General features: G+C 37.2%; 1 protein-coding gene across 3 annotated transcripts; it reads left to right on the top strand.

Moving 5' to 3' along the window:
* Positions 1 to 5389: 5389 nt before the first annotated feature.
* xirp1 (xin actin binding repeat containing 1) lies at positions 5390 to 18270 on the top strand. 3 transcript variants are annotated; one of them, XM_016272258.1, is made up of 5 exons: positions 5390 to 5565; positions 8748 to 8902; positions 10251 to 10307; positions 11087 to 15535; positions 15981 to 16057. In XM_016272258.1, exons 4-5 carry the CDS (start codon positions 11087 to 11089, stop codon positions 15981 to 15983), a joined length of 4452 nt encoding a protein of 1483 aa, XP_016127744.1. In that variant the 5' UTR covers positions 5390 to 5565; positions 8748 to 8902; positions 10251 to 10307; the 3' UTR covers positions 15984 to 16057. The 3 variants fall into 3 exon arrangements, with proteins under 3 accessions (XP_016127744.1, XP_016127728.1, XP_016127736.1); XM_016272242.1 differs by having other exon boundaries at positions 11087 to 18270; XM_016272250.1 differs by lacking the exons at positions 5390 to 5565; positions 8748 to 8902; positions 10251 to 10307 and adding an exon at positions 10548 to 10945 and having other exon boundaries at positions 11087 to 18270.

Genomic DNA, 18270 nt, shown 5'->3' on the forward strand with positions numbered 1-18270 from the left:
TTTTTACTGCCGGAAACTGATTTGCTGGATCCTCCTCCCTCACCACCCTCAATGGTTGGGCAGCTAGGGGGTTACAAGGGTCCCCCACAGTGGAGCGGTCGGTTGCGATGCAGTTGTGTCCTAATACCGCCTCCAACCGGCAGAGGGGACCTGCATGCATTTTCGGTCAACGATTTGTGCCTAGAGTTCGGGCCGGCTGATTCCCAGGTAACACTTTTAAACCCTTTTGGTAGGATCCCAATTTCGTCTGTCATCTGACGTGACGTCGGGAGTGACCGACTGAAAGGGAACGTCTCGGTTACTTATGGTAACCCTCGTTCCCTGAAGGGGGGGATAATCGCATGCCAATGTGCATTGGCTCGTTTAGTTTACACTCGAAGTGGATTGGTCCCTCTAAGCGAGATCCCAATTTCGTCGGTCATCCGACATGATGTCTCCGTTCCCTCCTTCAGGGAACGAGGGTTACCATACGTAACCGAGACGATATCTGTATCCCACAGTCATCTGGCCTGAGAAGATCAAACCATGAAGAGAGTAAAGTTGAAAATCTCTGGAGGAGATACGAGTCCCTCAGTGGGACAAATAACACTTTGTCTAGAAGTATTTCAATGGACATGCTGCCCCAGCCAGACCTGGTGGGCCCTAACGCTCAGAGGGTCCTGTTTGAGTCAAAGAAGTACACCAGCAGCCCTCGGCTCAACGTCACAACGCAGACCAAAAGCAGCCTAGTGAGTCACAGTCCCTCACAGTGGAGGGAGGCACAGACGGGCTGGGAGAAAGTCTATTCTGGTGCTACTACTGTCACCAGCGCCAAGAAGGCTCATCAGGTGTGTGTAACAGTCACGTCATGTTTTATTTCTGTTTGTGTTTTTGTGTAGCATGGGTGGTCATGACTCAGGAAAGGAACATGTATGCTTTTCTCCTAATTTAATCACTAAATTATGTTCAGCCCAGGGTTATTATCGTTAACTATAACAAAAACTAAATCTATTCAAAACATTTTTGTTAACTGATATAAGTCTGAAATAAAATGAAAAAATTATATTTGATGCACGTTTAAACTATAAAAAAAGAAAACGAATGTTTAAGTTGAAGCACTAAAATTAACTGGAAATAAAAATTTAAACTGAACTAAAAAATAAAATAAAATAAAAGCACATTAAACATAAAACTAATTTTTACAAAATTAAAACGAAAATATAAAAATAAAAGCTCATTCAAATAGTATATATACAATACCAGTGGTGGACGAAGTACACAAATCAAATACTTGAGTAAAAGTACAGATCCGTATAATAAAATATTACTCCAGTAAAAGTACTCAGTTTTCAATTTTACAAAAGTACTTGATTTTTTATGTACTTAAGTAAAAAGTACCGATAGATGAATGTTTATTTTGCAGTTTTATATAGGCTACTTATATCGTTTAATTTTATATTAGCATTTATTTTTTATAATTCTACTGCTCAAAATACCTGGGATTTTCCCAAAATAACCAATAAGAAAATAATGAATATAATAAGGAAAATATAATTAGATTTTCATAATGATTTTTTTCTTCTCAAACCTTGTCTGTGGTGTAAAAACACCCCTGGCCAAATGCCCCCAGAGGGCATCACTTCCCACTTTGATAATTACTGTAGATACCATGTTCTGAACATCACATCCTTTCTTTCCCCCCAGATGTAATCTATCTAGGTGGTTGAATGCAAATATTTAGACTTTATTTAAAAAAATTACCTCAATTTAGCACCAGCAAGCTCGTTAGCTAGACAGTTAGCATCAGCTAACATTATTGACTTATTTTCAGCATGGTTATGAATAAACATTTATATTTGTCTACTCGGCTAGTTGATCCAGATACATAGTAACTTAGGCTATGTGTGCTGACAAACAATATAAAAACAGACGTCACATAGGGCTAAATGCAAAACATTTTAGTAAAACTGCTAAGGTTACAGCAGCGGGGAAGATGAACGTGCACGAGTTATTTTATTTAATCTGTGTTATTTTAATGTTTTTGACCTAAAACATAGAGACTCTGATGTTAATGTGTCTGCATTCAAGCATTTCAGTGGGCTTAAACAGATCACCCTTTACAGCAGATTTAGTTCACAAAAAACTGACAGCTTTGACCTTAATATGATTTTCAGTTACAATAATTAATCCTAAAATTCGACATTAGTAACTTGCTTTTAACAGCATCAGACGCGCGCGCGCGCGCTCACAAGATCTTGAACTTGAAGATTCAGTTCACTGGAGACTCGCACGAAATGGAACAGCTGCAATCGGATCATTCCAATTCGTGAATGAATCGTTTGGTGCGATTTGCGAACCGATGTAACGGGTTAATTTAAAAGAATCAGTTCATGAATCAGACACCGCTTCTGCGTCTCGGAGCACATGATATATTATAAAGAGTAACGATAAGTTTTATGAAATGTAGTGAAGTAAAAAGTACGATCTTATGCTTTGGAATGTAGTGAAGTAAAAGTAAAAGTTACTCAAATAAAACTACTCCAGTAAAGTACAGATACTTGAAAAATGTACCACTGAACAATACTAAAATAACACTGTTTCAGAGTCTATTCAATAGGAGCTGACACACTTTAAAATAAAGACACAAAAGATAAAAAAATATTATAATATTCTAATAATATTACTTTTAGTAATATTATTATTATTATATCACTATTATTATTTATATTCTGTCCTAAGAACCTGAGATGAGCAAGAAAATGTTCAGTTATATATAAATAAAACAAATATGATATGAAAATGAAGTCAAACAGGGTTTGGAGTCAGTTCAATATGAATTCACACATGTTTTTAATTAAAAAAGATAAAAACAATAAATCAACAATGCCTTAATAATAATAATACTATGTATATTTTATCTTTAAAAAATCTATTGTTAACCTATCCTAACCTGTCTAAAATAGGATGAAACAATAAATAATTATATCTTAACATTATTATTATTACTATTATTATAATAAATATTAATAGAACTTAATATAATTATATTTTTATAATTTTAATATTATATTATATTATATATTAAAACATATTTTTGATTACCTTGACAGAAAGAAAAAACCTTCAATGAGACAATGAGAAGAAGAACAATCAGTGGGGTTCCTGGATATGTCACCCGATCCTCCACTGGACTGAATGGTAAGTTGATTAACACATTATAAATACACCTAATTATTTGTACAACTAGTGTAAATGAGTGAGCATATTTGCCAGTTTTTTTATTTCTTCTTAACTCGGCTGTGATGTTAGTAGCTGTGAGGTCAAAGGTCATGTGAACTTTATGCCCTATGTGAGACAAAACCTTGGCATCTAAAGTCTTTATACACAAGCATGCGGTGCCAACTGAATCTGCCGGCTGTGTCTGTGTTAAAAATATTCCTCAAATAATCCTAACAGAATAGTTTCGGCTTAACGTCACATACACAAAATCCTGTCTGCAAATAGTGAGTCGTATTTCACAGGTTTTCAGTGAGGGCTGAGAGCAGGACTGAATGTGAGGATACGTAAGTATGTGCACAGTGCATTCAGGAGACATAAAATACTGTATACAGTGAGTTATGTCACAGACCTCATCCACTGATCTTACATTCATAACGCTTGAGTAACACTTTGGACTGGGCTGATTCAGTGTCTTTGGATTGAGAGATCCTTCAGTGTCTTAACTTGAAAAAAACCCTGCTGTGCCTACAATGGTGTTTTATGTCATACAGTGGTCATTAAAGTATTTTAGATATAGTTAAATCACTTTTAAACGGATAGTTCACCCAAAAATGAAAATTCAAGTTTTTCCAAGCCTGTATGACTGTCTTTCTTCTTCTGAACACAAAGGAAGATATTTTGAGGAATGTTGGTAACCAAATAGTTGATGGTAGCCATTGACTTCCATAGTATGGAAAAAAAACTGTAGAAAGTCAATGGCTACCGTCAACTGTTTGGTTACGAACATTCTTCAAAATATCTTCTTTTGTGTGAAACAGAAGACAGAAAGTCATACAGGTTTAGAACAATTTGAGGGTGAATGATGACAGGATTTTCATTTTTGGGTGAACTGTCCCTTGAACAATGTAAGAATGTCATTTTATTACATTTACATTTACATTTAATAATTTAGCAGATGCTTTAATCCAAAGCAACTTAAAATGTATGGTAATAGAAGCAATCAAAACAACAAAAGAGCCAAAAATATGTGTAATGACAAGTCCTGGTAAGTCTAATGCAGTACACGTAGCAAGGTTTTTTTTATTTTTATAATGAATAAAATGTAGATAGAAAGGAGATAGAATAGATTGAGCTAGTGTTAGAGGGTCAAGTTATTATTTTTTATAATAATTAAAAAGAAAAGTAGATGGAATAAAGAGAGTAGAGAACACTAGTGTTAGAGGTCAAGTTTTTCTAATAAATAAAAAGAAAACAAGTAGATAGAATAGAAATAGAATAGAGAGAAAGTGTGGATGGAAGAGATGTGTCTTTAGATTCAAGGCTTTTACAATCTAAACCCAGAACAATATATTATTAATACAAAAATTGTCATATAAATATAGATTTTTAGTTAAGCATTTCGTTTTTTAAAAATCATATAATTTCATTATAATAACATGAGCAACAGGCACTTTACAAAAATAGAAAAAGGTTTATTAAAAACTATATTTATATATTGTCAAATGTATGGACATATTAATGTGATGAACTGTGCGAACTGACTTAATACAGTCACTCTTTTACAAATGAAGTTTGAGTTATGTGTCCAAACAATTTTCAGGACCACTTTATACAATATTTTGTGTCAAAATAGACAGCAAGTTCTGCATGTAGTCTTATCCACAATATTCCCCACAACACATAGAGACTATATTAAAGCTTAATTATGTAACTTCAACAGAACAGTGTCATTATCGCCTCAGATTACCACAGGCTCTGTTTCAACAATTCATAAGTATTAATACTCACAAGTACATTTATGGCTTTAGTCAGTGCCTTATTATTATTTTGAGATGTATTAGCAAGCTCTGTCGACACCATCAAACGTCACTGGGCATGATGTTCCTATTAGCAGTGTTCAGATTTAGGATTTTAATTCATAAACAGTTAAAAATAGAGATGTTACATGAGACTCTTTCTGAGCAATCAGCCAAAAAGCCACTGAAATTAAATTTTCAGTACCTTTCAAACATCTGATGGCATTAGGAAGGAAATCTAGACTAATGTGGGAATTGCGGGAATTATGCTCAAAGGGGTTCCCTGTACCCCAGTCACTTCCAGAAGCCCTGATTGACTCAGGCATGTGGAATACCGCCCATGCTGCTTCTAAAATAGCAGGCTGGCCTCATCCCTGCTCCGCAGTGAGCGGTGATAAAAATCAGCTGTCGCCCATTAGAGAGGGACAGAGTGAGACAGGACTATCGCTACACACAGCATCAGAGTCAGACGAACACTCACAGAGACACACAAGTCATCACCTGCGGAAATATACAAGACTGAGGCTTTAAAGGCAGTAAGACCTGCTATCAGGAACCAGCATTTCACTCTGTGAGTACAGTAATCAGTGTGGACAGGAAGCCTGTGAATAGTATCAATTAAAATATGAATGCATTTTATATATTATATAAACTAAATATGACAAATTATAATATTGTCATTTAAATTTTGATTTGGGAACTGTTCCTTAATTATACCATAACATGATGGTCATGTTGTCGTTTTAAATGCAAATTTCAAATGATCCATTGATGTCAAGCTGCATGCCTTATGATATAATGACAATTATCTAAAATGTATAATAATTAACCCAGAGTAAAAAAAATAAGGGCAGTTACTTATTTAACCTGAGCTCTAACAACAGAATGTTAAAGTAACAAACATATACACACATTAACATTCAAAAGTTTGGGGTCGGTAAGATTCTTTTTTTTTTTTTTTAAGTCTCTTTTGCTGACCAAGGCTCCATTTATTTGACCAAAAATACTGTAAAAATATTAATATTGTTAAGATTACCATCTAAAATAACTATTTTCTATCTCAATATAATTTAAAATGTAATTTATTCCTGTGATGACAAAGCTGAATTTTCTGCAGTCATTACTCCAGTCTTCAGTGTCACATGATCCTTCAGAAATTATTCTAATATGCTGATTTGCTCAAGAAACATCAATGTTGAAAACAGTTCATATTTCCGTGGAAACCATAAAACTTTTTTTTTCTTTGATGAATAGGAAGTCTGTAAGAACAGCTTTTATTTCGTAACAATGTAAGACTCTTTACTTTTGTTTAATGTAATGCATACTTGTTGAATAAAAGTATTGATTTATTTTTTTTTAAATCCTACCAACCCCAAACTTTTGAACAGAAGTGTAAATACCACCTGAAATCTTGTTGTTGAATATTGTGGTTAATATCATGACGGACAGAAGTGTCAGCTAAACACGCCTTTGTCAATACTGCCCTATTTTAAGTCATGGTTTTGAGTTGTTGTGGTTTTAACAAGACCTTTGAGTGCTCACAGGAAACTAAGGAAGGCAGCTGAAGAGAATAAATACCAAGCGCATATCACAATAATTTGGACAGCTGTCAGCAGCACAAAAGCACTCACATTCTAGGATGCTAATAGCTGTGCCCTCCATTCCTGCTTCTGAATAGCTGTGAATGAGAGCTGACTTCATCATCTAATAAATTGTATCACAAATAAATGTGTAGACTTCTAAATTAAATGATTTTAAATGAAAAAAGTAAGCAGGGAGAGATGGACAGTGCTTAACTCAACAGAGGTTTTTGATCTTGTCCATAACCATACATTATAATTCCTTTATTACACCCTTTATGTCAGATTAGGCTTAATGGAAATGCAAGCTGGCATTTTTATCACAAATATCAAATTAAATTTGACAAACTTTACACACAGTGTTTTCATTTAAATCATTAGCTAAATGTGTTGTTGCTGCTTCATAAAATGTAACATTTGTTGTTTTAATAATTTGACAATGCATTTTTAACAAATCAGAGAGCACAATATTCAGGCTTGATGATATCTCTCTCTGCTAAACAGTAACGTCTAGCGAGACCCCAGTATTGTGTGCCCCTGTTATTCTGTGTGCTCATCCAGCTATGCAAACGTTTTAAGCCCAGACTCGTGAGTGGCGCCAGTGATGGCCCCTGTCCTTTTGTCCCATGGGAGCTTACAGTGTGAAAAACAGAGGTATGCTCGAATATAGTCATTAGTTACAGCTGACAGACCTGTGCTGCCTCTAGTGCTCCTGGCCTCATAGGGAAAGCTTTTGTTTTGATCAAGCTTACAGCAGCTTTACGATAATTTGATGTGCTCTTCTGCTGCTCCAAACCATAATTACATCACATATCATCAAGAATTATAAATGATCTACTGTAATTCAGCAAGTTTTTTGATTGTTTGGTAACAAACTTCTGGTGTCAGCTAAATAACCAATTTCTATCATTATAATAGCTATTTTATCATTCTGAATCTATAACATCTGATAATTTGCTCACTTGATATACAGTATTGTTTTTGGATGCCGATCAAAAAAAAAAAATAATAATAATAAATAAATCTGAAAATGCTTCAGTGATGCTAGCAAAAATGAACAATTCCCATGGTAAAAAAAAAAGGCTAAGATCAGAAGCATGAATCAGGGAAGCTTTGTCCCAGAGTGTTCTGTCCTCTGATAATGTGAAACCTTAAAAAAGGGTCAGGATTGTAAATAAATCTGAAAATGCTTCAGTGATGCTAGCAAAAATGAACAATTCCCATGGTAAAAAAAAAGGCTAAGATCAGAAGCATGAATCAGGGAAGCTTTGTCCCAGAGTGTTCTGTCCTCTGATAATGTGAAACCTTAAAAAAGGGTCAGGATTGGGCTGACATGACTCTTGGTTCTTTTTGACATTTTACAATGGCATGAAGGCCACTGTTTTTGTTTAGTTAGAGGTCATGCTAAGAAATATAATCACATTGTAATAGCACATCTGACTGTACTGACTGTAGCAAATGTAATTTTAAAAATTTATCTATTCTAAATATTTTGCAATTACACATTCATATAGTATGTGTGGAGCTAAATAGTTTCCATAGGTCCTTGAAGTATAATAATAGCACACAGATAAAAGCATACCAGCACCAGCCTCAGTCTATATATACACCACTATCAGAACCACTAAGTGGCCAAGGAACTGGGTCAGGTCACACTTGTCTTATTTCTAGCCTACGTCTGAATTATTAGACAACACAAAAAATGTTTTAAAAGCCTTGGGTTTGATTTTCATTTATTTTATGAACACAAAATTGACAATCTGCTTAGATAGCATGCCACAGATACTATTTCTGCTTCAGATCGTTTCTGTCACATTTGCATTGCATATAAAGACTTCATAAACAGCTGTATGTAGGCGCTTTTCTTTTTTTTATGCACATACAAAATTTTAAAATAATCTTTAATAGATAATGCAAGTTAATGAATAATTAAATTGTGATCAAATAATCACCAGGTAATACCAAAACAAACATCATCTACTATCAAAAGCAATAAATTCTTATTCCAAAAACAAGTTAAATAAAACAATGAAAAACATGTCATAATAATTAATGATATTTAATTATTTAGATACCTCCAAGAAGTTGCATATGCAATATGAGTGACTATTTTTAGTTTAGAAATCATTTCTGATTGTAGTTTTGTAACAATATTTTTTTTTCTGTAAATTAGATAAGAAACATTTCAAGACAGACAGAGAATCTGCCTCCTATCAAGACCACAAACCTAAATACACATCCTCTCCTATCCCGAGCGTGAAAGACAGATCTGCCCTTTACCTCTCAAAGCTAGCAGCTGCAGACTCCTCAGGATACATCGAACAGCAAGTGAGTGCTCACTGCATTTTACTCACAACACACAGGCATCTATGAGGTCAAGTGCTCAGACTGAATCACACACATGCATGCAATGCTGTGAAGTTTGGTACATGCTCATTTTACAGTACAAGTCTCTTGTTGGCCAGTATTTTCCTCAATCACTAAAGTGATGTGTTGTTAAAGGGTTAGTTCACACAAAAATTTAAATTAGCCCATAAATTACTCACCCTCAAGTCATCCTAGGTGTATATGACTTTCTTCTTTCAGACGAATCCAGTCGGAGTTATATTAAAAATGGTCTTTGATCTTTCAAGCTGTTTAATGCCACTCAGCGGGTGTTGCATGCATCAGTCCAAAAGAAGTTCTATTAAAGGCCTCCTGTAGCGAATCAATGCGTTTTTGTAAGAAAAATATCCACATTCAAAACGTAATAATCACTTTAATGTAGCTTGCGGCAACAGTTGTAAACAGAAGCAGTTCTGGGTGGATTACGTATGAGGTCGGCTTTGCGCATGCGCCGCTCAGAAGTGACGCACGCGGAAGCGCAGGGGAGAGATCAAAATAAAACAACGGTCACTTAGAAGTACAAAACGAGGATTTGTAAAGAAGAATGTCGGAGGATTTCGATATAAGCCAAGAGGAGACTGGTTTTCCTTTGCTAAAGTAAGGAAACTTTGCTTCCTTTGCTCCTGTTAACACACGTTGGTTTTCAAATGAATGAAATATTTTTTTCAGTGTAGATGTATATTATGTTAAGATTTGATTTAATTCGACTTAAATTTTCTAGATGTATATTAAGTTTTTATTTGATTGAATTTTATCTACCTGTACATTATGTAAAGTTTTTATTTCGTTCTACTTATTTAATTTTTCTACACATACATTACATTCAGTTTTTGTTTAATTCTCCTTATTTAATATTTCTAGATGTATGTTACTTTTTAATTCTGCTTTTTAATATCTGCTATATATGTATTTATTTATAGTATATATATATATATATTTATATATATATATTTACTTTTTAACATTACCAGCCCCCAGCTCAGCCGTGTGAGACACTTTTTTTTATGGATGGGTGCTTTTTATTTCACTTCTTTTGGACTGATGCATGCAACACCCGCTGAGTGGCATTAAACAGCTTGAAAGATCAAAGACAATTTTTAAAATAACTCCCGCTGGATTCGTCTGAAAGAAGAAAGTCATATAGACCTAGGATGTATTGAGGGCAAGTAATTTATGGGCTAATTTTCATTTTTGGGTGAACTAACCCTTTAAAAACAGCTTTATGCAAATGAAGTCTTGAGTGCTTTCTGTGAAAAATGAGCAGGAATAATTAAACATGCTTCTTTCTCAGGGCAGTGTGTTCCAGGAGCACTTGATCTCAAGCAGAAAGAAGAAAAAACAAAGCAAGGTATGAACAACAGTTCTAGCTGACTTTTTTAAGTCAGGATCAATAGGTAAGCCTGCTGTGTGACTAATGACTAATTTAGAAACAAATATAATGAAAATTACACAGACTTTCTTGTGACTGTCTTAGTATATAAAAAAGCAACAAGAACTCATTTAGCAATGCTTTATTACAATATTTCCACACAGGAAGTATATGTTACCATTATAATTAAATCAAAATCAAAGCCATGGTAACAGTGATGTTGTAAAAATGTAGCCTTGTTAATGACAGGATTTGTGATACAGTGAAAGTAGACTTCTTAATAGGTAAAAAGCCACACATATCTAAAAGGCACAGCATGAAAATCTTTTGAGTTTGTAGTCTTTGTAGCCTAATACATTTTATGATATTCCTGCACTTAGTTGGCATTATAGCTGCCGTTTTGTTGTGGTCGCAGTGAATCATATTCCAGAAAATATTCTTGTTCCTATTCTTTCAAGCTTTTTTTTTTTCAAAAATGTTTGGAAATGAAAGTATTTGTTGTGGAGCATGAATTTTCTACTAACAAGGCTGAAAACCATCATAAATGAAGTCAAACCTCACATGAATATGTGTGCAGTGAACTAAATCAGCTGTTCCAGCTAAACTCAGAAAAAAAGGTAAAGTATGGCTTTTAATCTTAATAATACTAACATTTTTATTTGAACAGTGTTTTAATTAAGAGTTTACCATTATGACAATTTAATTAATTGTGTTGTGGAGAGTAACTTGAAACTTCATCCTTCTTTTTTGCATCCAAGATGGCAGAAAAAGCCAAACAGATAAAAGTGACAGATGCCTCCGGTGGAGATGATGATTTTCTTCCTCCTCTACCAAGACCTCAGGTTCTGGAATCACTTCAAAAGGATCAAAGCCAGAACTTCCTCCCCGTACCACCACCAAAAGAAACCTTCTCAGAGTTCTACCAGCAACGACAAAAAAGTGAACTGAAGCGTCTTTTTAAACACATTCATCCCGAATTAAAGATGAATCTTGATGATGTAGATGATGAACTGATAGATGCAATAAATCCCCAAGCAGCAGACACAGCATATCAGGGAGAAGTCCAGTCCATGCGCTGGATATTTGAAAACTGGACTCTTGACAATATTGGAGACCCACACGAAACTAAAAAACTTCTCAATGAGGAAAATCTTCAAGGTGGGGATGTGAGGAGCAAATCCTCTTTGTTTGAGCATTCAGTGTTTGATAGTCAACACACAACAGCAGGAGAGAGGCCAGGTGTAGTCAAAGGAGATGTTTGCACGGCCACCTGGTTGTTTGAGACACAGCCCCTAGGTTCAATCAGTAAGTCAAAGATGGAGAATGAGGAAATCGTGGAGGTCGTACTGAAGGAACCCGTTCAGAAGGGAGATGTGAGAGGTACACGTCTCCTGTTTGAATCCAAACCACTGGACGCTTTAGGCCGCTGCTGCTCTGTTGAAGACCAGCACTTTTTAACTCTCAAATCAGAACTCCGGGAGAATAAAGGAGATGTGAAGAAAACAGTCAAACTCTTTCAAGCAGATCCCTGTTGCGCAATTAGGGATAGCAGTGGCAAAATCCATGAAATCAAATCAATCTGTAGAGAGGAAATCCAAAGCAGTGAATTTAAAACAGCACGTTGGCTTTTTGAAACTCAACCCTTGGACCACATTAATAAAGGAGCTGGTGTGCAAATCATTAGAGGGATCTCACTTGAGGAAGCCCAGAAAGGTGGTGTTGATAAGAAAAAATGGATGTTTGAGACCCAGCCACTTGATGCAATTCATGAAGGTGCTGTGGAAGAACAAAAGTTCAAAGGAACAGGGGAGGACATCACTGGGGAAGCAGATGTTCATAACAAACTAAAGCTTTTTGAAAACCAACCCCTGTCATCTCTTAAAGGAGAGTTTGTGGGTGAAATTTCAGAGGAGGCGGCAATTGTTGGAGGAAATGTAGGATCCACACTATGGCTTTTTGAAACTCAGCCCATGGACACTCTGAAAGACTGCTATGAGGTGGGACAGCTCAAGAAAGTTGTGGTGTCAAGTGACGAAAAAGGCGAAGTTAAAGACAAAAAGCTGCAGTTTGAGAAATGCAGTATTGGTAAAACAACAAGTGACAGTGGAAATAAAGTTCAAGATGTTGAGAAAGGAGATGTGAAGACTTTCAAGAACCTTTTTGAAACATTACCTCTTAGTAACATCTCTGAGAAAGCACAAAGTCATATCCACGATATTACAGCTGGGGATGTCAAAGGCAACCGTTCACTGTTTGAAATCACGCCACTGTATGCAATTAAAGACTGTGCTGGAAATTTCCACAAGGTTACGACTGTCAGTAGAGAAGAATGCATCAAAGGGAATGTACAGAATTACAAATGGATGTTTGAGACGAAACCCTTAGACCAATTTGAAGAAGGCAGTGGAAAAGTAGAGCTCATCAAGGGCATTACAAGGCAAGAGGACATGGCAGGTGACGTGAGGACAGCTAAATGGATGTTTGAAACACAACCTTTGGATTGCATCAATGTGAAGAGTAAGAACGAAGCAGATTCAACAGTAACGCAGGAAGAATTTCAAAAGGGTAACGTGAAGATGTGCAAATGGCTGTTTGAGACACAACCAATGGACATTTTGTATGAGAAATCAGAAAGGAACCAGGATGTAGAACCAGTGCCAAAAGCTGATGTGAAGTCACACACTTGGTTTTTTGAAACACAACCACTAGATAACAATAAAGACAAGAAGGACTTCAGTTTAAAATTATGCAGTAGTGTGCAGGAAGACATAAAAAGTGATATGAATGTGAAGACGGTTAAGCACCTGTTTGAAACAGAAACTTTGGACAGAATAACAAAGCAAACAGATTTTGGCCAAAATGTAAGATATGTCAGTCAGGTGGACATCCAGTCTGGAGATGTCTCATGTGTCAAGGAAATCTTTGAATCCAAGTCACTTCATGAAATAGGAAGTGAATGTGTCAAAAAAGAGGAGCAGAAAAACGAAATTCAGTCAGGATCGGTCCACAAATTCACTTGGCTGTTCGAGAATCAGCCTATCAGCGACATTAATGAGAAGGAGGACAGAATAACTCACATTGTCAGTGATGTTGAGGGTGGTGATGTCGGAAGCAAGAAGTTTATTTTCGAAACTTTCTCTCTGGACAAAATCCAGGATAAAGACAAACTGCTTGAGCACCAGTTAATGAGTGTTGAGAAGCCCACAAGCAGTAGTGGTAATGTGAAGTCCAGCACTATGCTTTTTGAATCCCAGCCATTATATGCAATAAGAGACAAGGATGGACAGTTTCATGAAGTTACCACTGTAAAGAAAGAAGAAGTGATGAGAGGAGATGTAAGGGGTGCAAGGTGGATGTTCGAAACCAAGCCACTGGATACCATCCAAGCAGGCAAAGAAATCTACGTCATCCGCGCAGTTACACAAGAGGACGTGCGCAAGGGAGATGTGAAATCAGCACGTTGGAAGTTTGAGACTCAGCCCCTTGACTCCTTCACACCTCAAGAAGGGCCCTCGGTGAGGGTTGTTGAAGATGTAGGCAATGGGAAAAGTGTGCAACAAAGCAAGCAACTTTTTGAGACTGAGCAAGCGGGTCAAAAGAAGTTTGTGCGAATGGTGAGTGTTACAGATGTTCAACAAGGTGATGTACGTACCTCAACCTGGCTGTTTGAGAATCAACCTATTGATACTCTAAAAGGTGAGCCAGATGAGAACACCACCTTGACAACTGTACATCGAGAGGATAACACAAAGGGAGATGTAAAACGCTGCACTTGGTTATTCGAATCACAGGCCTTAGATAAAATAAAGACCGATGAATCTACTGAAGAGCTTGCTTCATCAAAGGAAGAAATTCCCAAGGCAGACGTCAAAAGCACAACCTGGTTATTCGAGACCACGCCGCTGGACAAAATCACAGTAGAGAGTGTGACGGACATACTCTACCGCCTTTGCCATTATTCATTCATTCATTCAAGTGGAATCATCATCCAGGCAAATGATTATAAGTATGTAAACATGGCAAAATATCAGATTGTGAAAAACGAGGGGCCTAAAGTTCAAAAAGAGGAAGTTGTTGAAGGAAACATCAGGAACATAATGCTGCAGTTACTGTTCAAACCAAACCTGAAACCTAAAGTTGTTCTACTTAAAGAGGACGAACAAGGCAAGATGCACAGCACAGTGCTTGAAATCCCATTCGGATCCACAGATAACCCTGAGGCAGAGTGTAAGACCCACGAAGCAGTTAAAATAATTGAGAACTTGCTCGTCCATCAAAAAACAATCAAGACAGGCTTGGTGATGCAAGAATCCGAAGGTGGGCAGCCAGAGATGACAGTGTATTCCCTCCACTCTCAAAGCAACGTGACTGAGTCGCAAGACATTGCACGAGGAGATGTCAAATCCACCATTGGCAACCTCCTTGCCACTGCCCACAACCAGCAGACCAAACAGTCTTGCAGACTGGAACAAAATGAGAGGGGGAAAGTTGATTTGTATCGAAGCTGCATTGAAAAGGGTGACCTTAAGAGTCTACAGCAAGAACTTTCTGAGGAGGAACTGTCAGCCTCTTGTAGAGATCAAATTGAAATTATTCAAGGTGATGTCAAGGAAGCGAAGCGAACCCTAAATCAACAAAGGGAGCAAGCTGAAAGAACAGTCTTGGATGTTGTACCAGGTGATGTGAAGAATGTCAAAAAGGTTTTCTCAGATGTCTGCACAGACCTGGGTGTTGGAAACTGCGTGCCAAAGGAGGAGATCGTCAGAGGTGATATTTTGTCGGCCAAGCAGCAACTTGATGAAGCAGTCAAGCAGCCAGTCATGGTCCAGAAGGAGGAAATTGTTTCTGGAGACATTAAGGCGACCCTTGAATCCTTGGATCGGGCAAAACAACAAAGCATGCATGTGGAGCGTGAGGTCATCAAACCAGGCACTATTTACGATCTGAATATAGAGGCAGAAGAACTGTGCTCAGAAGAAAACGAAAGGAAATTAATTAAGGAGGAAATCATTTCAGGGGATGTTAAGGCTGCAAAAAGATCCCTGGAGAGGGCAAAGAACCAAAGCATGAGTGTAGAACGAGAATCTGTCACTCCTGGAAAGCTATATAATCTAAATGAATCATCTCAGTGCCAAAGCAACACAACAGTGGAGCAGTCTACAACATCCTCCTTCAGTAACCAGCGGATTACTACAACATTTCGAAAGGTTAGTGACATAGAAAAGGATCAGGGATCCAACGAAAGAGTTTGTTGTCAGAATGAAGTGGGAGAGACAGAAAATATAATACATGTTAGTACAGAAAATGACTCAAGAGCGATAGATAACAGTGCTCAGGTTTTAGAGTTAGAGACAGATATTGTTAAAGGTGACGTGAAGGCTGCAATCCAGTCATTACGAAGTGCTGCAATAGAGCAGAGAAGTGTAGTCAGGGAGGAAGTTGTTAGAGGTAATATGCAAGAGACACTCCAGTCTCTTGAGAAGTCTAGGATTAATATTTCTAAAGGAGATTTCAAGGCAGCAATGTTATTTAGACAATCTGGACAGTCTTGCACACCAAGCAGAATGACAGATGACTCAGAGACTGTAGAATGCAAGCAGAGTTTTTTTAATTTGCCTTCATCTGACACTAAATTGTCTTCTTCGGTTTCAGTGACCGGAAGTGAGCATCTGACCATCTCGGCACTGAATTCAGAATCTGTTAGCTCCAAAATGGACTGTTCAAAGCTCTCGAATTCTTTTGCAGGACAAGGCAAACATCTACCACCCATCCCTCCAAAAACTGGTAATCAGGTTAAAGATCAGAAGCCAGTTATTCCACCAAAGCCATTACACATCACCACCAGCTCCAATCATATTGCAGAAACCCCACATATTTGTCCAAGCTCACCTGAGCATCTTATTAATAAGCAACAGACTCCAGCAATCCCATCCAAAGTTGCTCCCAGCAAAACTTCTTTGCATAAAAATGAAACAGTGGAGACTTTAAACCAAATTAAAGAAAAACCATGCAACATTCATGAACCAGTTCAAAGGACAAACTTCACCAATCCTACGGATTTTCAAAAGGTGCAGTACACTGAGAAATGGGTTCAAAATTTCCACATGCAACATACAGACACTCCATCAGTCAGTAAAACAAACCCTCTTGATGATGGATCCTTTGCTTGTAATAGAATAGGAATGGAGAAAAATGTTATTCAGAGGATAAATGCTGCAGAGGAGATCAGGATGTGTATGCAGAGTTATTCAAACGATAATGACGAATTAAACAAATGTTTTAAGGTTGCACTTCAGAATTTTGGAGAAAAGAAAACAACTAAGGACACAACCTCAATTTTCCCAAAGAAAATTAAAGTTGTGCAAAAAGAAACCATCCAGGAACAGGCTAAAACTTCCAAAGAGAACACAAATAAAGTTGAGTTACACTCCACCAGCAGAGACACCCCTTCAACACCTGAAATATGTGAAGTTCCATCTCAAAACAAAGTTGTTTTGAGAGAAAAGAAAGCTAGGAGAGAGACAGAAGATGAGCGCCGCCAGAGACTCTCCATCCACAAAGACGAGATCATGAGGGGCAACGTAAAAGCATCCATGGAGATCTTCGAAAACCTTATGAGACGAGAAGAGCTGAAGATCATTTTGTCAAAAGTTCAAGAAATAGAGGGGGAAACTTGTGAGGTGGATGTCAAATCTCTAAAGACTTTGTTTGAGAATGTGCCTGCTTGGATTAGCAAGCCAATAAAAAATATGAAACGCAGACATTGTCCAAGAGCTGGCACAGAGACAGATGGCTTAAGAGATGATGTAGAGAGCATGTCCTCTGTTGAGTCTGCATTTGAGGACCTAGAGAAAGCAAGCATGGACATCATCAATTTAAAAGAACAGACATTAGCTAAACTCCTGGAAATAGAGGCGGCGATAAAAAAAGCTCTGTACTCTGTTTCAAATTTAAAGTCCGAGGCAGACATTGCTGGGTTGTCAGGCCTGTTTAGTGAATCTTTAAATGCTGACAATGTCTCGCCAAATACTAAAAACATTAGGAAAATTAGCATTGTATCCAGCAAAGCAAAACCTGTGCAATCGAAACAGGTACAGAGTACTGATAACAGGTGTCTGCCCAAAGAGGTACCACATGTACATCAAGTTCAAATGGGGAAACCATGCTCAAACGTCCCCTGCTCGCCTGCATTCATTTCCATTCATTCTGCTGCGAGAAAACCTGTGGAGTCACCCACATCCCTACAGCCTCACTCAGATAACCCAAAAGCAGCTGATCAACCTAATGCAAGTAGCACCTTCAGACAATCCTCCCCTGAGAAAAGCTCAGCCAGCCATGTTTGTAGCCCTCCAAGTTCTAGAAGGAAAGTCAGCGTTCTTGAAGTACAGCGCATTCCTGAGGTTGCAAGTGGAATCATTGGCACTAAAACTGTCAGTGAGAAATACGAAGAGATAGACTGCTTTGGGAATACTTACTTCTCTTCCAAAAGATCTACATTTGTTACCAGGCAGCCCGAGAAGGAATTATCTGCCTCATATGATATAATTACAAATCCAGGGAGATATGAAGAAATGGCTTCACCTGTTTCACAACGGTCTGGCCAGACCTTCTCCTCAAATTCTTTGTCTAAAAGCAAAGACAGAAAAGTGTTTGTTACTTTCAGTCATCCCAACACAGAAAAACATTAACCTGTCTGCCCATTTTGTTTTGTAGCATTTTTTTGGTGATTGTTAGTTCTATATTTCTATTTAAAATACTTATATATTAGTTTTATTGGTCCTCATTTTATATGTGTGTACAATAAAGAGTTTTATTGTAATGCTTTAAGAGCAAGGTTTTTTTGTACTGTTGCATTAAGTGTTAATAAATGTGTTACTCTTAAATACTTGTTTCAAATGCTGTATGTTAAAATTATCTCAAATAAAATACTTACAAAGCAGTA

The sequence above is a fragment of the Sinocyclocheilus grahami genome, unplaced genomic scaffold, assembly GCF_001515645.1.
Source record: "Sinocyclocheilus grahami isolate Dianchi unplaced genomic scaffold, SAMN03320097.WGS_v1.1 scaffold5.1, whole genome shotgun sequence".
Lineage (NCBI taxonomy): Eukaryota > Metazoa > Chordata > Actinopteri > Cypriniformes > Cyprinidae > Sinocyclocheilus > Sinocyclocheilus grahami.